Source organism: Piliocolobus tephrosceles, chromosome 15 (assembly GCF_002776525.5).
Source record: "Piliocolobus tephrosceles isolate RC106 chromosome 15, ASM277652v3, whole genome shotgun sequence".
Classification (NCBI taxonomy): Eukaryota; Metazoa; Chordata; class Mammalia; order Primates; family Cercopithecidae; genus Piliocolobus; species Piliocolobus tephrosceles.
The window spans coordinates 46807691-46831531 of NC_045448.1; the positions used below are offsets into that span (position 1 = coordinate 46807691).

Below are 23841 nucleotides of genomic sequence, written 5' to 3' on the forward strand. Positions count from 1 at the left end.
TTAGTTCAGAAATGTTGAATTTGAGATGCTTCTGGTTCAGCGAAAGGGAGGTACATAGTAATAAGCTAGTTCTGGAACTCAGAGGCAGAGACCTCTCTGACCACCTGCTTGACATCTCAAGCTTAACACATCCCAAACTGTCCTCTTGAGTTCTCTCCCTATGGTGCTTCTCTACCCTCAGTCTTCCTCGTCCCTCTAAAAGATGCCACATCATCTAGATATATCCAGAATATATCTAGAATCCACCATTTCTCCAGCTGTCAACTGCTATCCCTTAGTCTAAGCTTCCATCTTCTCTCAGCTGAATTACTATAATAATCTCTCCCCTTATAAGCCTGCCTGCCTCCAATTCATTCTCCTTGAAGTAGCCTGGATTGTCTTTTTCAAATATTGTGACTTTTTTGCGGGGGTTGTGGGGGAGGTGAGGGGGGACTCACCTTTTAATGACTTCCCATTGCAGGTGGGCCCTGGTGGTCCAAGCTGACTCCCTCTCTCCAGCCCCACCTGTCACCCTGGCCTTTCCCTATGGTCTTCAGTATGTCAGGGCTTTTCTGCCTTGGGACGTTTGCATACACTGTCTTGTCTGTCTCCTTAAGTGGTCCCTCAGGTCTCAGGTTCAATGTCCTCACTGCAGAGAGGTCTTTCTTGCCTGCCCAGACTGAAACTCATCTTCCTGGTTATTCTCTCTTCCAGAACCTGGCTCTTTTCCTTCATAGCACCTGCCCCAATTTGCATTTATAGTCATTTTTGTCCCAATTTGTAAATGTCTGATTTGATACCTCAATTTTATCAGATCCATCTCCCATTTGTATAACAAATACTTCCTTTTTACTTATCCTCAAATGAAATCTGTAGATAATATAACCTCCCTATACATGGAATTTTAAATCAGTATAACGTCCTGGCAGTGATATGGAGGAGAAATAAAAAGGAAACTAATTCATCATAAAACTATTTATTTCAGTATTAAATGCCTAAACTCCCAAGGCTGACAACTCCAGAAATCATAATAAAGTAATCAGGCCTGCACCTATTAGGTAAAATGACCATGAATGTAAGAGTTAAAAATATTGGCTGACATAGTTATGTTTTTATTGGTGACTCAGATGCTGAGAGCAGTGTTGCCAGTGGCATGTGATTTTCTGTGATGGTAAGTAACTCCTGTGATGTTTGCTTTTTTCTTTTTCTTCATCTTCTTTTTTTTTTTTTTTTTCCTTTGAGACAGGGTCTTATTCTGTCACCCAGGCTGGAGTGCAGTGGCATGATCTCAGCTCACTGCAACCTCGGTGTCCCAGGCTCAAGTGATCCTCCCACCTCAGCCTGCCAAGTAGCTGGGACTGTAGGCACACACCACCACACCTGGCTCATTTTTGTATTTTTGTGGAGATGGGGTTTTGCCGTGCTGCCCACACTGGCCTTGAACTCCTGGACTCAAGCCATCCACCTGTCTCAGCCTCCCAGAGTGCTGTGATTACAGGTATAAGCCGCTGCACCCAGCCTCCTGTGATGTTTCAAATAAAATAAAGTACAATCTTTCTCCTTCAATGTGGACTGAAATTACCTTCCTAGAAAATTCATTAAAGTCTGAGGGCCATGGCTCATGCCTGTAATCCCAACATTTTAGGGGGCTGAGGCAGGATAATTGCTTGAGCCCAGGAGTTCGATACTAGCCCAGGCAACAGAGCAAGACCCCAGTCTCTACAAAAAAAATAAAATAAAAAATATTTCTGACTAGCTGGGCATGGTGGCACACACCTGTAGTATCAACTACTCAGGAGGCTGAGGTGGAGGCTAGAGCCCAGGAGTCAAGGCTATAGCAATCTGTGATCACGCCGCTGCACTCCAGCCTGGGTGACAGAGTAAAACCCTGCTCCAAAAGAAAAAAAAAAAGAAAGAAAAGAAAAGAAAAAGTTTAAAAAATGCACTAAAATTATGCCAAAAAACTTTATTTTTATATATGCAGCAGAATCAGGTCCTAGATTCATGCAATTATAAAAGGTGTTCCATGGCGAGCAGGTCTATACAAACCTGCCTTCAAAGGCTGAGGGAGCTGAGAGGCTGAAGAAAGAGGCTGACAAATCCAGTTTCTCAGAAAGAAATATTTAATACAGACTTAGAAACAGAAATGATGTCAGGGTAGGCCAAGAGATGGTGGATTCTCACAACCAACCTCTAGAAAGTATCCTTTATATACTATGCTTTTAGGGTAAAGACACAGGAAGCTCGTCATCCCTCAGACTTCCTTTAGAAACTCATGACCACTGGGGAGGTTATGAGGGCTTATCTGTGCTACTGGAACACCTTGAATTGTAGGCATCAAACATTGGTCATCATGGCAGTTTTACTTCAAGATGGCCTCACTCTTGCTATGCAACAGGCTGTTTTCCCACAAAGGAGTTTTTCATATTTATGAATGTCTAGCAGTACACTCACCACTCATGCGGGCCTGGGGCTGGTTTTCCTCATACAGGTCATGTAGCACCACAGCTCCCACCCTTAAATGCTAGCAGAGCTTCCCCATTCATTTTGACAATTGACAGCACCTCCCAAATGTCCGAAATGCCCCCCACCAGACATAGGGTGGTACTGCCCAAGCTGAGAGCCCTGTGCCTACTCCTCTGCTGTACTCTACACGGCATGAGGGTAGGGTCTGTGTTGTGTTCACTCGTCTATATACAGCACTCAGCACCTACTTGCCAGATATTTGTGGAGTGAATGAATGAATATTCTATCAACATGAAATTTGTACCAAAAATTTACGAAAGGAATATACCACATGGAAATATGACCAGACATTTACCTTCTTTCTGCATGCTTTAGGCCAGCTGACCTCTGTTTTAGTGCAAGAGACTTGTAATTATAGCTCCAGACAATATGGAATTTCAGCTCTAAATCTTCTACAACTGGGGAAGTCACCTCACCATGCACAGAAGAAATAGCACTGGCTCCAAAGTTGTGGTTTGTCTTTTTTTGGAAAGTCAGGCTTGTCTGCCGAAGAGCTCGAAACACTTGACCAGCTCTCTCATTTATCTTAACATGTGTATGCTATATTTATTCTCCCTTCACAGATGGGGAAGTGAAGCTTGCCTGAGGGCCATATTTAGCTTAAGTCTTGATCCTCTGCCTTGTGGTGGTCAGCTTAGATAAAATGGAATCCTAAAACTTGATTTTTATCCCGTAGTGTGAACCTCCTCCCACTTTAAATCTGCTACGAGGGCTGCTCACAAGGGTAAGAAGTGTTCGTCGGAGTGTTTTTCATCATGTGACGTGGCGATCTTCTAGTTCAGTGCCCTGCTTTTAGAGATGAGGAAGTGCTGGTGCATCACAACACAGTTAGATAATGACAAGGCCAGTCCTCTAGCTGGTTTCTTTCTGCCCACCACATGTAAATTTTCTCTCCGTTTCCTCCAGCCAACCTAAACAGGAGTTACGATCAGTCAGGTGGCCAGAAGGAAAGCACAATGGAAAAGAAGCCCAAGATCTGGTTCCCTAGCTCCTAAATAATTGGTACATTCATTAGGAGGCTGACTTAGTATAAATCAAAATATATGAAGATGACAGTAGCTAAAAGTAAAAAGCTAAACCTTTCATTTCAAGGATTCTTTTAGTAAGTGCTAATCAGGCCAGTGACATATAAATACCATTTCACAACTGAACCGAAAATTAAAAAAGAAAACACCAAATGTTTGCAAAGTTTTTGAAAAACAGTGACCTCTTAAGAATTTATAGCACCTTAAAAAAACCTTTCTCTTCCCCAAATTTTCTTTAGTCTAAGAGTGCTGGGAGGTAGTAGGAAGTGGTAGGCAAATTCAGTAAACTCATCACTGGTAAGTTTTGAACCAAACTTACCAAAGTGTTTTCAAAAGGGACCCAACCCCGCTTCCTTGAAAAACAGAGTTATTTTTAAGGAGGTAAAAACTGATATTTTCATTTCACAAAGTTAAAATGAACTCAAAAGTATCAAAATGACTACACAATAGAAATAAGGTTTCAGGCCAGGCACGGTGGCTCATGCCTGTAATCCCAGCACTTTGGGAGGCCGAGGTGGGCGGATCACACGGTCAGGAGATTGAGACCATCCTGGCCAACACGGTGAACACCCATCTCTACTGAAAGTACAAAAAATTAGCCGGGCGTGGTAGGGGGCACCTGTAATCCCAGCTACTCAGGAGGCTGAGGCAGGAGAATTGCTTGAACCTAGGAAGTGGAGGTTGCAGTGCGCCAAGATCGTGCCATCGCACTCCAGCCTGGGCTACAAGAGTGAGACTCCGTCTCAAAAACAAAAAAAAAGACAAGAAAAGAAATGAGGTTTCATAGGCTACTCTGACCAAGCACTACCATAGACACATGATATATAAGTTAGGTAGAGGAGAAAACAGTTTGCATTCTCAGAAGCTGGCTTCATGACATGTGTCCTCTGGGCTTCTGTGTAGCACCCTTTGAAGGGTTGAGGGTTTCAAGAGCCCGATGCCTGTTTTGGACTTCTTGCTAGAAACAGATGTTGTATATGAAGATTACTACTGTGTGCCTTGGAAGTGACACAGAGAATTGCTACTGCACGGACCACAAAGCCACCACTTTTCAGGGATATTTTTACTTAGTTGTCATACGTTTTATATCCTTCTTCAAGTAGTTAGAAGCTGCTTTAGATTTTGGAAGGCTGGGACTTACCATTCTAGGTTGTTTCTCATTCTAGGTTGTTACAGAGGAAAACTCTAGTAGGTTTTGATAAATGACTATTTCCTACATCACAGTACTATCCTGCATTATTTGGGATTGCAATACATTCCTATAGTACTTTATGGTCTTCAAAGCATTTGTCGCTGACAGTCTCCCATTTTTTCAGACAGAGAAACTAAGGCCCTAAGGAATAAGGGACTGGGCCAAAGTCGCATTGCTAGCACATTGGATACGTTCAAGTTCTCTCTCTTCTGTAAGGACCAACTCAAGTACCTCTTCCAAGAAGTCTTTAGTGTCCTCTCATTACTATTCTAACTTGTACTATCATGTTCATATACATCTTGTCTATCTTACCATGAACTTCCTAAGAGCGAAAGCCGTTATGCATTTGTGTGTATCTCCTCACCTATCAGAGTTATTCCTCTTGGGTGCTAACCTGATGCATGTTCCCACACCAGCCTACAGTTTCCTTTTCTGGGCTGTGGCTTTGAGGTCTGCAAGGCGCTGGAGTGGTGTCCAGGCACATTGTGGGCACTACTGCACATTCGAGTGCATTGCTTATTTTTAACATACAGATACTTAATGAGAGAGCTTTGTAAATGTTTACAAGGTGTTTTGCAAATAGATGTTATTTGAATCTCATCCTTCCCTCCTTTATTTATTGCAGTTAGCACTGTTCTGGGCACGTAGTAGGTGCTTAGTAATGTTTCTTAAATTAAGCATTTCTATATTCACTTGCTCCAGCTTACACTTTTATTCCCTCCTATTGTTGTATATGACTGTCTTTTTATATGTTTATGTCTTGAATTCCCAACTAAACTGCAAGCTCCAGAGGGCTATAGTCTCAGTAAATCTTTACTGATTGCTTTTAAATGACACATGATAGCATTCCAGCTAACAAAGCATGACACAAGGTAAATCATCCAATGTGAGTGTTTTTATTTAAAATATGTTTTGGATATGTATTTTAAAATAGACATACCCATCCTAAAAACATGCATTTTAAACAGAGATCACTAAGGTAGGAGGGAACACCCAGGTCCAGATGAAGGGGACAAAGAATGGTGCAGAAGTGAGAGGCTCATGGGCACTGCTGGCTGAGCTGCACACAGAAAGGGGTCTCCAGCTGATGGTCGTTGGCTACATTTCTCTGTGGCATTGGAAGAGCTTTTGTTTCCTCTCAGAGCGCATTTCTTTCATTTTTTGTTTGCAGATTCTTGTCAGGTGGTAAGTGTATGATTTCTTTTTTTTTTTTGAGACAGGGTCTCACTGTGTCACCCAGGCATGTTCATGGCTCACTGCAGGCCCAACCTCTTGAGCTCAAGTGATCCACCCACCTCAGCCTCCTGAGTAGTTGGGACTAGAGGCATGTGCCACCATGCCCAGCTACTTTTTGTATTTTTAGTAGAGACAGGATTTCACCACATTGGGAAGACTGGTCTCAAACTCCTGGACTCAAGCAGTCTTCTCACCTCAGCCTCCCAAAGTTTGCTGGGATTACAGGTGTGAGCCACCGCGCCTGGCTGTGTGTGATATTTTTGAAGTAAGGTTGTCATGAGGACTCTTCAATGAGGGAGAGCCTGATCACTAAACTGCCAGAACACACTTAAAAACTTGATACTTCTGGTACTTAGCCAATTGGTAAGAAGCTAAAGAGTCTGCCATGCAGTCCAACAGCCATGTTGACTAAACTCACCAGTTCTTTCATTGTTTTGATGTTGAACAGTTGTCTTTAATACACTTTTCTCTACTCCTGAGAATGTTCTAGTTACCACGCTGAAATGTTTAAATACCTACATTTTAAAATTAGAACTAAAATATAATTGGTTTGTTAATTAGGAGGACACTGGAGAGTTGGCTGTGAGAAGTTGTGACTTTGATAAGTTGATCTTTTAAAAGTAAGGGCAGTTGCTCTACATTTGACTTCTTTGTGTTCTCAAATATAAAATATATGGCTTGAGATGAAAGATTCTGCACACTCCACTTATTCATTCCCAAATCCCACATTTCATATTAAATTCACTCAGGATACTGTGTGATGGATATAAACCATTTTATATGATGCAGGGTACAGTATGCACAGGGGATAATTTATTTTCTAAATTTGCTATTATTAGACTTCTAATTACTCAGCTGGATAGAAGTGGAAAGGTCTCATTCTTGTATTAACTGCCTTGTTTTTTTCTTTTTTTTTTTTTTTTTGAGACGGTGTCTAGCTCTGTTGCCCATGCTGTAGTGCAGTGGCACAATCTCTGCTCACTGCAACCTCTGCCTCCTGGGTTCAAGTGATTCTCCTGCCTCAGCCTCCCGAATAGCTGGGATTACAGGTTTACACCACCACGCCCAGATAATTTTTGTATTTTTAGTAAAGATGGTGTTTCACCGTATTGGCCAGGCTGGTCTCAGACTCCCAACCTCAAGAGTCCCACCTTGGCCTCCCAAAGTGCTGGGATTACAGGCACGAGCCACCGTGCCCAGCCACTAACTGCCAACTATTTAGCCAGAGATGATAGGCAGAAGAAATTCATTTTACATAGTTCAGACTTAAGAAGTAAATTTCTCTCCAAGGAGGTCTAAACATAGTGTGTGTTTTATTTTGTAATAGCCCCAGTTTTTCACATTTTAATTATTCAAACAAAACCTGCAATTTAAGAAATATCTAGAAATGATTGGTCTAATTGTCCTCCTTTGTGCCCACATGTCTCTCACAGAGGAAAGTCAGGATTCACTGTGGTTATGAAAGGAATCTGTACAATTTGTTTACCTTCTGTAAAATATTTGGATTAATATTGTGAAGCATCTCTAGAGAACATGGCATTCAATTAGTTTTTATTTCTTGTCATCTCTCACTAGAGAAAGAGTGCACACTTCTGTTTCCCTGAGGAGGTAAACTTGCTTGAAAAGTAAAATTTCCATTAAAGTCTCTAATTTGGCTTTCTTAAATATAAATCCATTTTTGTTACATTTTAAATAGTCTTAAGGCTAAGTGACTAATTAGTACAGTAATAATATATCATTCTCTTTTATTCATCTGAAAATTATACTGTCTCGAGAGACCTGAGTTTTGTCTGTTTTGATTTTATTTCTTACTAAAAGACTTCTTTGTGAGTGGAGGGAGCTGCAAAGCTGAGGCAAGTGTGGCACTCAGGGGACCCTGCGTGGATTTGCAGAGGAATAAGAGACTCGGTTTCCCATGGGATAAAGAATTTATGTTTAAGCATTGAAAGAGTTCTTTGATGTGCCAGGTGCTATGCGGAGTGCTTTAGTTGCATTGTTTCATTTATTCCTCATAATCCTATGGGATAGTTTCCCCATTCCTATGTCTGTGAAAATTGGAAATCTAAATATGGATGAGGAGTGCTTTTTAATGAGAACACCCCATTACCCAGCCATGCCAACTGCAGGTTTGCTCCGAAGTATGGAGTTGCTGGGTGGGATGCTAAGATGAAATACTGTTTCTCTCTTTCTTTTTTTTTTTTTTCTTTTATGGACTTGCAGTTTGAAACAGGCAGTAGAGCCCAGAAACTTCATATAAGGCACCCAATCGTACTGTTTAACACAAACTGATTTTTAAAACGTTAAAATTTCAAGAAGTCTTCCTCTAGTGACTGTCTGAGGGTGTAACATGTTTCACACCCACCCTATTTGATTTCTTCGTTGTGAATTTCTTAACACCAGAGCACTGCTTTAATCAAAACCATTTAGAGGCATCCACTTTAAAACATAAAAGTTGCAGAAGATTGGGGGTGGCGTTTCCCCTGTTATCCTGTGATAGCCAACACCTGAGCAATCTTTTCATGCCCACAGCTCCAGATTATAGGTGTGCTCTCCAAAAGCATCGCAGAAAAACAAAAGGGTTACCCACCAGTCCAGGGGTTGAGACATTAACATACTTGAGTTGAAAGTTATATTATGAAAAATGTCAGAAAATTGCATGAAAGGAAAATTGTTCCATGAGGGAAATAACTACTGCTGAAACTCCAAGTGGAAGATGATGTTTTTAATATTCCCTTAGTTCCACATTTGTGTAGTTCTGTAGTGAAGCGAGTCATTTAAGAGGGGAGGTGGCCCAGGCTAAAAATAAAGTTTCTTTGAAACCAGATGAGAGTCTAGCTATGCCAAAAATGGAATCCGGACTCTGTTCACTCTCGAGAATGTAAATAAGTAGAATTTTGTGTCACATAAAATAGTCTATGCAAAAAAGGATATTCACTGCCTTTTGTGATAGAGACTAAAATAACCATCAGGAGTATAGCTGTTCTGGGGACTCTGAAGCAACAGTGTAAAATGATATGGTAGCCTAACGTATTCTAATTTAGAAAGATGTCCAAGACAAAGAAAGTGCAGAACAACAAGTACTGCGTGATTTCATTTTATATACAGACGTACGAATATGTACAGTTACTGGTATATTCATTGCATAGAAAAAGAATTGGAAGAATAAACATGAAAATATTAGGTAGAGGGAATGGAAGTTGGAGAGTAAAGGAGGATTTTGGTGGATTTACTGTATATGTTTCTCTTTAAGTTTTCACACACACACACACACAATTAATAAAACTATAGAAACAAGGAAAGCAAAGCTTGAAGGTCTCAGTGAAGCTGTATAGTGGTTAAGAATATAGACTCTGGAGTAAAAACTGGCAGGATGTGAATCCCAGCTCCTTGACTTACTGGCTGTACATCCTTACACAAGTAATTTAACTTCTGTGCTTCAGTTTACTCAAATGAAAGTCAGGATTAAGGGTACTTGTGTCATATTGTTGTTATAAGGATTAAATAAGTAATCCATGAGAGCATATAAACTAGTGCCTGACACATAGTAAATATTCAGTATGTATTAGTTATTATAAACTATAATACTTAGGCAATGTCTAGCTATATTCAATTCTTTGTGCAAACTTTTTAGTTAAAAATGTTTTTAGTGACAGCATTAGTGATCATAATGTATTTTTCCAAAGTTTTCATTGTCATTGTTAATGATATTGTCATTTTTTTTTTTTTTTACCTCACGGGTGTTCAGAACTTCACAAGGAAGAATAACAAAAACAGAGTTATCTGATTTTACATAGAGTGCCATACATTCCACTAGTGGAGTAGTCCTGAATTTGCATCTTTGACCATGTAATCTAATGTACATATTATTAGTACACAACAGAAATGTAAATACATAATGAGGCTTTTCTTTGTTCCTTAGGAAGACTATGACCGTCTGAGGCCTTTATCTTACCCAATGACCGATGTCTTCCTTATATGCTTCTCGGTGGTAAATCCAGCCTCATTTCAAAATGTGAAAGAGGAGTGGGTACCGGAACTTAAGGAATACGCACCAAATGTACCCTTTTTATTAATAGGAACTCAGGTACGTCTGGTTTGAGTTTCCTCATTTTAGAATAAGCTCTTTGGCCTGTCTTAGGGGTTGCTCTCAGATAAACAGTTCCAAAGCTGAGCAAATGATGTAAGTGTTTAATCTCAGCTGCAAGTTAATGAGTTCGATCATATTTTTGGAAAAAATTATGCCAAAAGAAAGCAATTATATTCCTGGTTTCTAAAAATTAAGTTCTTTTGTTTAATCTTTTTTTGGTATGTGGGGATTAAGTGGGATTACATGCTTTTTCTTTAAAGATTTGTAATATTATCGGACATTATTGACCTTTCTTAATTAGATTGATCTCCGAGATGACCCCAAAACTTTAGCAAGACTGAATGATATGAAAGAAAAACCTATATGTGTGGAACAAGGACAGAAACTAGCAAAAGAGGTAATGGAACACTTATAGAATTTAAGCATGAATGTAAAAGATGCTAAGATAACAATAGAAGCTAACATTTATTGTGCATTTACTGTATGCCAGGCACTGTGCTGAGTGCTTTACATGCATTATCTCATTTAATCCTTGCATGAACTCAGTGGGGTAGGTCTGTTTCCCCTGTTATACAGAAGAGAGAGTGGAGGCTTGGAGATGTCAGATAATTAGCCCAAGATCCTGCAGGTAATAAATGGCAGAGTTGGGTTTCAGTCCAAAGCCTGACTCCTGGGCTGAGGCTCTTACACCTGTACTACATTGCCAGTGATATTTTCCTAAAACGTCACATATGGAAAAAAGCATTGGAAATACATATCACTACTTTCAACGCTTCTTCATTACTTAAACATTTGCACTGTGTCAAATCAGCTCTCTTAAGACTCATTGAGTTAGACAGTGGAGCCACCTAGGATGACAGTTTCAATTTGTGGTTAAAACCAAAAAAATGATGACTAGGTTTACAAAGAAATGTGTTGAAATTTCTCCAATCTTTTTATGAAAAAAGGATAGAAAATACGAAAGTTCTAAAAGTATCTATAAAACAGTGATGCATGCAATACCTTGTAGCTTACCTTCCTTTGTGCCCCAAAGCTAGGTTTACTTTTTCCCCTTTTTTCCCATTTGGCCTTAACATTATTGGATTCTATTTTTTTACATGTTGTGATTTCAACAGGACTTTTGTGGAAACAGAGTCCACATATGGTCTTGTTTGTTTGTTTGTTTGTTTGAGATGAAGTCTCGCTCTGTCGCCCAGGCTGGAGTGCAGTGGCCAGATCTCAGCTCACTGCAAGCTCCGCCTCCTGTGTTCACGCCATTCTCCTGCCTCAGCCTCCCAAGTAGCTGGGACTACAGGCGCCCGCCACCACGCCTAATTTTTTTTTTTTTTTTAATTTTTAGTAGAGACGGGGTTTCACCGTGTTAGCCAGGATGGTCTCCATCTCCTGACCTCATGATCCGCCTGCCTCATCCTCCCAAAGTGATGGGATTACAGGTGTGATCCACTGCGCCCAGCCCATATATAGTCTTTTAAAATGTAATATCAGGAGACAAAAGAAAGCGAGAAAACTTTTGGAGGACAGTTTTTCCTAAAGCAAAAAATAAATGGCTTTACTAACAAATCACTTCAGAAATTCCATGTATTCAATTTTGTAATCTTGAGGAGAGAAGGAATTTCTAAACGTTATAAAGATAAAAGTCATAAATGAAAATATTAATGATTTAACTGCATAAAAACTTAATACCACATCAAATGCCAGATATAAAATGAAAAGTCATATAAACTGAGATGGATGGCAGAAAAATGGGTTAACATCCTTAGTATATAGGAACCTCTTGCATATGAGTTAATCAGAAGATACAGATTTCAATAGAAAAATGGGCTAACAATGAAAAATTCACCTACCAAAATGCAGATTGCCATTGAAGATAGGAAATATGTTCAAACTTATTAGCAGTCAAATGTAAGCTCAATTTGCACCTACAGAATTGGGAAAAAATGAGAAATTAATTATAATACCTGCTATTCCAAGGGTGTAGTAAAATGGACACTCTGTTGTACTGGTCGTTGAATCAAAGCAATCTTGACAATATGCAAAATCCTTAAAATCATGGACACTTTTGATCAAGCAATTCCATATGTAAGAGTTTATTCTAAGCAAATCATTAGGATGTTGGTGAAAGGGTAGAGTGTTAGACAGGAGGAATGTGCCTTTTTTGAGATACACTGCACAGCATGCTAACTATAGTTAATAATGGTGGTGCTGGGTGCAGTGGCTCACACCTGTAATCCCAGCACTTTGGAAGGCCAAGGTGGGTAGATCATTTGAACCCAGGAATTGGAGACCTGCCTGGACGACATGGTGAAACCCCATCTCCACCAAAACAAAAAAAAAAGCCGGGCATGGTGGCGCATGCCTGTAGTCCCAGCTACTTGGGGGCTGAGGCAGGAGGATCACTTGAGCCCAGGAGGTGGAGGTTGCAGTGAGCCAAGATAGTGCCATTGCACGCCAGCCTGGATGATAAGAGTGAGACCCTTTCTCAAAACAAAAACAAAAACAAAAACGAAAAAGGGGGACTGCATATTTCAAAATTGCTAAAAGAGTAAATTTTAAATGTTCTCATCACACAAAATGGTATTTAAGGTGATAGATGTTAATTATGTTGATTTAATAATTTCACGTGTGTGTGTGTGTGTATATGTATATATAGAGAAGATACTGCTTGTACCTCATATAAAATTATAATTTGCCCATTTATATTTAATAATAAAAGTAAATTATTAGGGATGTGCTTAAAGAGAGCTACAAAGATGCTGAATTGTTTATAATGGCAGAAATTCCAACTATTAAAACTTCATACTAAAATATCTGTTAAGATTTCATATTTGTTATGTAGTTAAAGAGAAAAAAGTAGTTGCAAAACAATATGATCTCATTTCTAGACTCATCAGCATTTGGCACAGTTGCGTCCTCCTTGAAACTTTCTTCACTTGGCCTCTCTTGGTTTTTCTCCCCTCTCATTGGACTCTGCTCCATCTCTTTACCTCCTTGGTCCCTGGTTGGAGGGCCCCAGGGATGAGCACTCAGCTTTATGGATGTCTTCTTCTATAGCTACACTCCCTAGGCCTAAATGAGCTTCTGTCAGTCTTGTGGCTCACACAGTCTACAACCAAAGATTCCTAGACTTCCATCTCCAGCCTGGACCTATTTCCTAAATTCTCAATTTGGTCATACAGCTGTTTACTCACCAAGTCCATCTAGGTGGCTGAGTATCTCAAAATTAACATGTCTAAGATACGATTCTTCTTTCTCCAAGGCTGTCCTCCCAGTTACTCAGGTCAAAAGCCCTCAGCTGGGCGCGGTAGCTCACGCCTGTAATCCCAGCACTTTGGGAGCCTGAGGTGGGCAGATCACCTGAGGTTGGGAGTTGGAGACCAGCCTGACCAACATGGAAAAACCCCATCTCTACTAATACAAAATTAGCTGGGCGTGGTGGCACATGCCTGGTAATCCCACCTAGTTGGGAAGCTGAGGCAGGAGAATCGCTTGAACCTAGAAGGTGAAGGTTGTGGTGAGCCGCTATCAAACCATTGTGCTCCAGCCTGGGCAACAAGAGTGAAACTGTCTCAAAAAAAAGAAAAAAGGCCTGAGGTTATACTTGCCCTTGCTCTTTCTCTCATACCACACATCTAGCCTTTGGCACAACATACCTTCAGAACATATCCAGAATCCAGACACTTTTTTTTTTATCTCTTCCCTCTATCACTTGGTTCAGGCCTCCTCCATCTCTGGCCTGCTTTACTGGAATAGCTTCCAACTCACCTTTCTGCTTCTGCCTATGCCCCATGGTCATCTGTTCTCAACACAGCAGCCAGGGTAAGTCTTAAAAATGTAAGCCCAATCATGTCACCACTGTGCTCAGAATCCTCCGGTCCCCAGCTCAGATTAAACGCCAAAGTCCGCACTGTGGCCTACAAGCCTCTGTTCCCTCTCTGCCTTACTCATTGTTCCCTAGGCCTCCTGGTCTCCTTGCTGTTCCCTCAAAGTTCTGAGAACCTTTGTACTTTTGCTGCTACCTCTGCCTGGAATGTTCTTCCCTATGGATATGATTCATTCTTTCACTCTTTTCAGGTCTCTGCTCAAATACCACTTTCTCAGTGTGATCCTGTTCCTTGACTACTCCAGGCATGCTCCTGCATCAGGATCTATCTGCCTGGAGCTCTTCCCCTAGGTATCCCTCACTGCTCAAACTTCCCCATTGAGAAGCCTCCCCCGACCCCCACTACCACTGTCCTCAGCACTCCCTGCCTCCCTCACTCTGCTTTTTCCCCACAGCATTTGCCACCATCTGCTCTGTATTCCCTCCCGTGTGCCTCTCACCCAGCAGATGTCAGCACATGTGGACGCCACATAGCAGGGACTCTGCTCTTTTGTTCAGTTCACTGATATATCCCCAGGACCTAAAGTGTTTGACATAATAGTAGATACCCAGTAAATATGTGGTGAATGAAATAATTTTTCATAGAAAGTGTGGAAGGACATATACTAGTATTTTAAAATTCCCCTCTCGGGGGTTATGAACATGGACGATGAATGTATTCTTTCTGCATAGCTGTATTGTATAATTTTCTTTATAATGATGTGCTTATGTCATGCCAATTGTATAAACATGATTTTATATATTTGTGATTTTTTTCTCCCTCCCAGATAGGAGCATGCTGCTATGTGGAATGTTCAGCTTTAACCCAGAAGGGATTGAAGACTGTTTTTGATGAGGCTATCATAGCCATTTTAACTCCAAAGAAACACACTGTAAAAAAAAGAATAGGATCAAGATGTATAAACTGTTGTTTAATTACGTGAGAAACATCTTCAGTGGCCAAGGAAACTGTCCATTTCTCTCAGAAAGCAAATGAAATGCTACAGCTATATCCAGACCTTTTATAGGTAATGAAGCAGTTCAAAACTTGAAAGAAAACAAAACCTGTCCTCAGAATTCTATAAAAGTTATTAAGAATGTTCCTTAAAGGTTTAAGAAGCAGTAAGCAGCATCTGAAGCCACAATCTATTATAAATACTTTATTTCAACTAGAAGGTACAATCTCTCAGGGGTTTCATAGTTTAAAAAGCTACAATCACATCATGTTGTAACTACATAAAAAACAGTGCTGTAAATGGAACTGCTTGGCTTTGACCATACACATTTCTGCACAGCCCTTACAGAATCTGCACAAAGAAGTATCTCCCTTTGCTCCAGTTAATTGTTCTTGTATGTAAGTTGCTTTCTATTCCAGTATATCCAGAGTGGTGAAATAACAAGGCCAGCCACGTAGCCAAAGGTCGCTCCAAGCGTACAGGAGATGGGCCATACCTGAGGAGAGAATGTATGAGATCAAAAAAGAACAAATGTTTTTATTATTACTTGAGCACAAGTGTAACCTAAATATTTCTATATTAAAGCTTAATGTGCTTTCTTAAAGAATGCCAAAAGTGTAATAAGGTAATAATTGCATTTATCATGAACACTAAAAATGTACACATTTTAGTTAATGTGCATTAAACTGTAACAAGGCTCTGGCAATTGTAGATTTAGTTTGACGCTCCCCAAAGTGCATGAGACATATGCTAAAATTACAAATTAAAATTTTGGGTCAGACTTTGCCATAACGCTGGACTCAATTTAGCTCTCTGAACTAGTTGGTAATTTTTTTTTTTTTAATTCCCACTTTGGCTGTGTACATCAAATGAAATGAGAATTGTGTATGTTGACCAAACCACAAGAAACTTTAAGTTGTGTTAAAGAGGGAAGACCTAGAATCCAAGCATGTTACGTGAAAATTGTAACAGAGCAGCTGCTTCCACCTTTCAGATATAGATGTTGGAACCACAGCAGAAGTTATAGAATGACAACTTATATACACATCTAGAATGTAAGTTAAACAAAATACCGGCTTCCAGAGACCCATTTTCTCCAGCCATATTACATTAGGCTAGAAGTAATTAATTTTGAATTATTTAATCTACAAGCAGTGCATGTGTTGGTCCCTAAGTGAAAGGCTCTGCTTAAAGAAAAAAAAAAGTTGGAGAAAAATTTTCATGTTCTTCTGTGAAGCTTATTTGGTACACTGGAGCCATTTCTAATCTTTCTCTGGGGGGAACAGGCCACAGAACTGTGTTAGAGGTGAACCATCTTAATTACTAGTTCTATTACCTAATTCAGCTTCCTTGTTTGGTCTGCTGTGGATCTGCCTTATTGCATATGCCATGCATCAGATAATGGTGTTAGACAAAGCTTCATTGTGAACAACCTAATGCATTTTAGAGAAACAATCTCATCTACACATTTTTTTCTAGCCTTTCCTACATTTAAACTTGCTGTTGCCTAAATTATAATTTTTTAAATGTCTTTGGTGGGCTTCTGTTAATTCACATGACTTAAGCTTATAGCTATGTCTACTGCACAGATTGGGTAATGGAACACTAAACTTTTATACTTGAAAATGACAGCCTTAAATGCTCATATCAGTCACAAATCTAGGATGTACTGTCTTGTTGTATGTGAGCTTTGTAGAGATTTTTAAAAATATAAGCATCACCTTTCCATTGAAGAGTGGAGAGAGTCTACTGGATGACTGGCCAGGAACTTTCTCTCTGCATCAGACATTTGGATGTCTTCTTTCTTCCAAGAAATGGTGGTTCACATTAAGTATCATGGCCTTATGTATGCTCAAATGGAATCTTATGTAACTTTCTTATTTAATTTTGGTCTGCTATTTTTAGATAAAATTGAAAGGAATTGTATAAATCAATTAACATATTAGCTAAGTTGTCCAACACATGGTATAAAGGAATTACAACAGTAAACTATTATACATTTCGAACTTGCCTTTGGGGATTTATGAGGATTTTCTTGGGGGGATTTATGAGGATTTTTTGGGGGGGCTCCAATTCGTATCTCTGAAACCCTTCACACTTGGTTTACTAGCCATTCAAAGTTAAAAGTCTAGAATTTGTCCTGCCCTAACAGAAACAGATTAGGAATTTGTCGACACAAACTGGTGTCACCTGTTTCGTGACTGGGCTTTGGTTTCCTCATTATAAATATGGGAGGTAGAACAGAGGTCTCCAGCGTCTCTCCCATTTATCACAATAATTTTCTTATTCACAGTAATCATTGTTGGACGTTATTTTTTCAGTTTCACATTCTCGAGATGGTAAAAATCATGTATATAGATTATCAGAACTCTAAGCAAAGATGACTGTCGCATCTGAAGCTGAGGTGCCTTAGGTACTCTACTGACCTTGATGGGTTTAGAGTTCCCTATTGCTTATCAAGAGCTTTTTAATTGCTTTTGGTCTTTTTGCAGAAATCCTTCCTGTCACTTCAACTAAAAACCAAAGATTTGTTTTCTGTTAATAAGCAGACTAGAGAAAAATTGCCTTATTTTCAGATGCATGTCTTCATTAAAAGCTTAGGTTTCAACAGAAAATCAGATTAATCACTGAAATGACTATTTTAAACTAGTGAAATATCTGGGAAATAAACTGCTTCAAAAATATTTTATTGACATGAATTTTGCTAGTGAATACAAATACACTGCCTCAAATAAGGCCATGTATGAATGCACTTACAAGAAATTTGAGTTAATCAGTGTTTGCATACAGAGAATTAGTTCTAAAGTTCTTAAAAATAAATTTAGGGGCTCCCTGAAATCTTATTTAATACTTTGCTAACTTACACTCTTGTTTTATCTCCACAGGTACATTTTAGGTTAGCTCATGGTGAATTCTATTTACAATAAGTAGAGCTTGGATTAATGGGTTTTGTTACGAATTATCTTAGTTACTTTAGACAGTGTTTCCATTTGATTTTTAACTATTTAAAATACCAAATTAAATACCAGTTTGTTGGTTGTTACTTTTAAATGATTGTTGCTTTAACAGTGTCCCTTCTTAACACATGGGGTTACAAATAAAATACTATGCATAGTGTACTATCTACGTAAAGCACTGAACTTTTTACCTTAGTAGTTTTCATTTACTACCCTATGTAAACATTTGGGATAGTACTCTTTCCTCTGTTTATGCTGAGAGTCTACTAGTCATTGGCAAAGTATGAGTCCCTATACTCTGTTAAAACAGCTCCCTGTTAAAGTATAGGGAGAATAGTAATCCCTCATGAATCCCAGCTAGATTCCAATTTGGGTTACTAAATTGTACTTTAATCATTTTGTAATTTCAGTATGGCTCTTTGTTCTCAAACACATACATACCACCACACACATTCTTTAAACAGCTGCCACACTTCACCACCAACAGAATGCCAAAAATGAAATGTTAAAAAATTTTATCTAATGAAGGGTTACGGCTTGGTTATTCATGTTATGTAAATCAAGAAATGCATGCCATCAGCAAACTAAAATGTGGACTGGCTTTGAGGACTGGTAAAGATGGGTCAGTCTTTGTACGTACAAGAGTACCTGCTTGGCTTTCCTGAAATAAGCATTTCTTAATTGTAACACTGTCATTTTTTAAAAAAGAATTTCTAGGGGCCAGGTGTGGTGGCTCATGCCTGTAATCCCAGCACTTTGGGAGGCCGAGGCAGGTGGATCACGAGGTCAGGAGATCGAGACCATCCTGGCTAACACAGTGAAACCCCATCTCTACTATAAGTACAAAAACTTAGCTGGGTGTGGTGGCGGGCACCTGTCGTCCCAGCTACTTGGGGGGCTGAGGCAGAAGAATGGCCTGAACCCAGGAGGCGGAGCTTGCAGTGAACAGAGATCATGCCACTGCACTCCAGCCTGGGCGACAGAGAGCGACTCCAACTCAAGAATTTCTTTAAGGGCAGTTTTCATGATTTTTGAAAATCAAAACAGATTATCAAAATAGGGAACAGCAAAAGGAGAGAGGCTGCCCACTAAGAACTATTCTTCAAGTAATTTCCTACTGATTTCCTTATAATTATTCTAAAAATTTTAAATCTACACTATGGCAACAATTCATTTGTAAATCCTAGCTTAATCATGTATTTTCATAATTAGATCCTAAGGTTTTCCTTTAAAACTATTTCCTTATCTCACATATAGAAATGTTTCTATTCAACGTTCTTCATGCCACAAATAGGATTTTTTTAAAAAGTGGTATCTATTAAACACATAATTCAGCTGCAGTGCGATAAAGATTTCTCTAAATTATGGTAATCTGAGATGGCTTTATATAATTATTTTGTTTCAAGAAAATAGAAAACTTAGAACAAAGGCATTCATGTAAAGGAAGTCATTCACAAGTGTTTGCCACCTAAATGACAAGGGCCCAAGCACTAGAGGCCAGCCTGGGCAATATACTGAGAGTTTTTTATAAATTAAAATTTTTTTTTAGCCAGTAAATAGAAGAAACAACTTATGGTGTATAATCAAATATATTATAACTCAAGTGGGTAAAATTATTAAAATTACCACGAAGAAGAAAAATCTATTTAAAAAATAAGTAGTATATCAGATGTTAAGTGACCTTGGCCAGCTCATTTTAACATCTGAGACTCCGTTTCCCAATCTACAAAACAGGGACAGAAGTACCTACTATCCTTAAAATGCAAGGCTGAAGTAATCTCTTAAAATTTGTCAGGAAAGCTATAAAGTACCATGTATCAGTATTCTGTATATTACATGTTTTAACTTGAAAAAATTAAACTTACACGAACAGTATTTCTCGGTCACTGACACTACTATGTAATAAGTAGAATCGGCAGTTTAGAACAAATAGTTCATGAGCAATATGTTATACTGTGTGGTAGGAAGTGGTAGGAACTATTCCCTTACCCTTATAAAGCAATCATCTTTTTTTTTTTTTTTTTGAGACGGAGTCTCACTCTTTGTCACCCAGGCTGGAGTGCAATGGCACAATCTCGGCTCACTGCAAGCTCCACCTCCTGGATTCATGCCATTCTCCTACCTCAGCCTCCTGAGTAGCTGGGACTGCAGGTGCCTGTCACCACGCCTGGCTAATTTTTTTGTATTTTTAGTAGAGACAGGGTTTCAATGTGTTAGCCAGGATGGTCTCGATCTCCTGACCTCGTGATCCATCCACCTCGGCCTCCCAAAGTGCTGGGATTACAGGCGTGAGCCACCGTGCCCGGCCGTAAAGCAATCATCTTTAATACATGCTGTTCTTCATGTGAAATGTCTGTTACAAGAGCAAATTCAGGAGCTATACAATATACTGGTATTACATTAACCATCTGTAGCCTCACCTCAGGAGGAGGAATGATTCCCTGCTGCTAGCTATCATTTTTCATAAATTTTAAGAAACAAAATAAGTACAGATAGTGGTTTTAAACTAATCATTGGTAGGCATTTGTGTTAATTTTTCAAGGCTCATATGAATGACTCCATTCATTCAAAACTATTTATTGAGCTCCTACCTTCACCCAGCAGTTAAAGGTGTAAACTAAGATTAAATTATTTAATTTTGGATACATTTTAGTATAAATTCTTAAAAATGTGTTCCAATATAATAAATATTACTTATAATTTTGGGGGAGATTTACACTGTCACAGATAACACGGAGAAACTGACCTATCTGCAAATCAGAACACCTACATTCAGAACAACTCACGACCATTAGGATTACTGTCTCTCTCTCCAGATAAAAAAGAAGATAAAATCCAGTTCTCAACCTCTCATGAGCTACTTTTCAATGTTTTGTTGATTGTGCTTATCACAAATTTGCATTTGCATGACTGAGAGAGTTCATCTTCCGAAGCCTGCTGACCTACTGGTTATAAATAATCATTTATATTCTCCTCCAAAATTGGTCTTGAACAGTATGTTGTTCCAGATATTCCTAAAGTAAATGTCATTGTCTGATACAGGAATACATGCACAAATGAATCTACTCATCATGATACATTTCTCTAGTTAAAAACCTGCACTCATCCATGTATACACTCTTCTGTGATGAAGACTACTACTTTAGGAAGAGTTATTTGCTAAGGAGTGTGTAGTTCCTGGTCTGGAATTCTTGTTAAAATGACACTAAAAGGTCCTGGTCACAACTCATGCAAACGAGTTAAGTTAACTTGGCCAGCATTATTCTCTCTCACATGAAAGTCCTGTTAGCAGAGCATTATCAACATGATTACCCTACAATGAACATGCCTTTTAAATCCAAAATCATTTCATGCCAGTTAAGTGTTAACACATTTTTCTCATGCTTGAAACATAAACCATATTCATATAAATGAGTATTTTATTTTGGTCTAAAACACAGTATCATCCCTTTGGTAATGGAAATACCAATTAATGTAAAAACCTGCAGCTCTTCAAGCAATCAAATCCATAATCTTAGTTTTAATCTACCTCCAGCATTTTGCAGTCATTCAAGTAGTTATAATCCTATGATTTCTAGTTTCAACTTATGAAAGAATTATCTGTGACTTTAGGAAATGAATATACATATTTCACAAATATTAAATTTCTAACCTGGTAAAACTGAAAAAAAAAAAAAAACCCAAAATTGTTAAATACAACAATTCCTCATTTATCTGGTGTCTGATGGGAATAAGTACAAATATTTTAAAACAACTTTAAATTGTTTCAAAGACAATCTCAGGTGTCTAAAATTCAAAATCTCCAAATTCAGTTATTTAAAATACTTTATATCAATTTTCCTTTTTACCTTCATAAGAAATAAGAGTCCTAGAAGAGACTTGATTATTTGGTTCAAATCTTTTTAAAGATTATAGCACTGAAGTCCATAGTTTAAAGGCATGTGTGGATTTGTTAGGGACAAAAGCATTGCACATTAGCTTTAAATATTCTCCTACAAATAAATTATGGCCTAAAATACAGACACCACCACAATGGTCAAGGCATTTAATTAAAACAATGTGGGGAAAGAAATGAAATATAATTACTTTAGCTATTCCAAAGAGACCTAAGCTATGACCATTTTTTAAAAAGAAAAGCTATGTTTTAGTCTCCAGCAAAGAAAAAGAACATGGTGCCGTGGGGCTCTCACGTGAATCTGAAGTCTTCCTCTTCCCACCTGAGTAATGCTAAGCAAGATATGTATTCCTCCCCTCTCACACTTTGACTTTCTAGTGTATAAAATGGGAGTGAAACCTACCTTGCACTATGGCTGTGAGGATTAAGTTACTCGTATGACAGTGCCAAGCCCCATGCAGGGTACACGGAGAGATCTACAAATGCTACATTTTCTTTCTACTGCCATCTGAAATGTCAGACAGGATTGAAAATTATGTGAAATCCAAATACCCTAAATTGGTGTAATGAAATACCAGAGAAACAGATAAATTAATGATCCACTCCACCAATTGAAAGACTGCTGGGCAGAAAAAATAAAACTGAGACAATTAGCATATTCTCTAATATATGAGAACTCAAATAAATAATGGAATTTGCACTATTGAAGGCTAAAAATATAGTCATTAAACTATTTCTTTATAGTCACTAAACTATTTCTTTTCTAATGTTACAGGCTCACAAATGCCTGTCACATTAATTAAGTAATAACCACATGTCAGGTGCTGAGCTAGATATTTTAGAGGGATTTTATTATTTCATCCTCACTAGCAAGTGACAGAGCCAGGATTTCAACCCAGTAATCTGATGCCAGAACTCCTAATCATCATGTTACCTGCCTACCCGTTAATAAAACATGTGAATTTAAAAACCTCATGGTCAATTTCCTGTGCTCAGAATAACTAACAACATTTGTTAACCTTCCACTAATTTTTTAAAACATGAAATACTAGCCATGTTTTGATAAGACATTTTCCAGATGAAAATCTCATAGCTACATATTCTATGAAATATTTACAGCATATTAAATCTAAATCACAGTCCAAATCTAAATTATTAAATACTTAAATTCCAGTCCTGGGTGTATTTAAGTGTCTGTTGTACTTACTCACACAGAACATATGCCTTGCATACAGTAATAACAACAAATACTTATTGATTAGCTATTTAGTTACAGCAGATAAAGAATCAAATTATAAAATACAAAGATTTTCTGTAGTCCAAATATTTATTTTGTCAGCAACTATAAGCTTTCTCCAGAAGTTGAAAAAGGCTATCTGGATTATAGGAAATTCAAATATTTGTTTTCTTGCTGAGATTTTAAGGCAAATAATTAAGGGAGAGGCAAGAAGGTACTTTCAAATATTAAAACAACAACAAAGATGACCAACAGTATAATGGGTAGCTACCCTACCATATTCTCTTTAACCATATCCCCTTGCTGCCTTCTACAAAAGAAAGGCTTCCTCCAACTATAAAGATGCCTAATCTTTCATCACTTGCCATTATTTAAAATCACGTAAGATTTATATTAAGTTAAACAACTTTTTCATTGAGATCACATATTTTCAGTGGGCCTTTCCAATCATTTAATTAAGAAATTATTTTAAACATAAAAATATGCCTGAAACAGCTTATTACAGAATCCACATCACTGTAATCTTATGGTTGGCCTCACGAATGTTATACAATGATTTGAGTTCAAAGTAAAGAAAACTGAAGTAAAACATGTAGTAGATTCTGTGGGGTTTTGTGTGTGTGTGCATGTGTGCGTTTTTAAAGGTATAATTGCTTAACCAGACATTCCTGTTTCGCTGACTGGAATATAAATAAAACCAGAACACAATCCAGAAAAGCTTGCTTTACCACAAACAGATCAAATCTGTATTGGGCTACAAGGAATACAGAACAAGAATCTCTTCTTAATACATGTTCTATTTTAGATAATAAAGTGTATTACTGTATTGTCTTCTCATGAAATTTTGCTCTAACAACATCTCCACTTTTAGGAAATGCCATATTCCCTTATC

General features: G+C 38.4%; 2 protein-coding genes across 5 annotated transcripts in view; one reads left to right on the top strand and one right to left on the bottom strand.

Annotated features, from left to right (window-relative positions):
* RHOQ (ras homolog family member Q) overlaps nucleotides 1-16871 on the top strand; it is a 40056-nt gene extending 23185 nt beyond the window's left edge. The window contains exons 3-5 of the mRNA XM_023223830.2: nucleotides 9878-10042; nucleotides 10347-10442; nucleotides 14693-16871. Coding sequence (XP_023079598.1) covers nucleotides 9878-10042; nucleotides 10347-10442; nucleotides 14693-14848 — 417 coding nt within the window. The 3' untranslated portion in view covers nucleotides 14849-16871. The remainder of the gene's footprint in view (nucleotides 1-9877; nucleotides 10043-10346; nucleotides 10443-14692) is intronic.
* Nucleotides 14702-23841, bottom strand: part of PIGF (phosphatidylinositol glycan anchor biosynthesis class F) — a 36272-nt gene continuing 27132 nt past the window's right edge. Inside the window, exons 6-7 of one of the 4 annotated variants that reach the window (XM_023223828.2) lie at nucleotides 22116-22220; nucleotides 14702-16664 (exon numbers count right to left, since the gene is read on the bottom strand). In XM_023223828.2, coding sequence (XP_023079596.1) covers nucleotides 22137-22220 — 84 coding nt within the window. In that variant the 3' untranslated portion in view covers nucleotides 14702-16664; nucleotides 22116-22136. The remainder of the gene's footprint in view (nucleotides 16665-22115; nucleotides 22221-23841) is intronic. The other 3 variants (XM_023223826.2, XM_023223829.2, XM_023223827.3) reach the window with 3 other exon arrangements.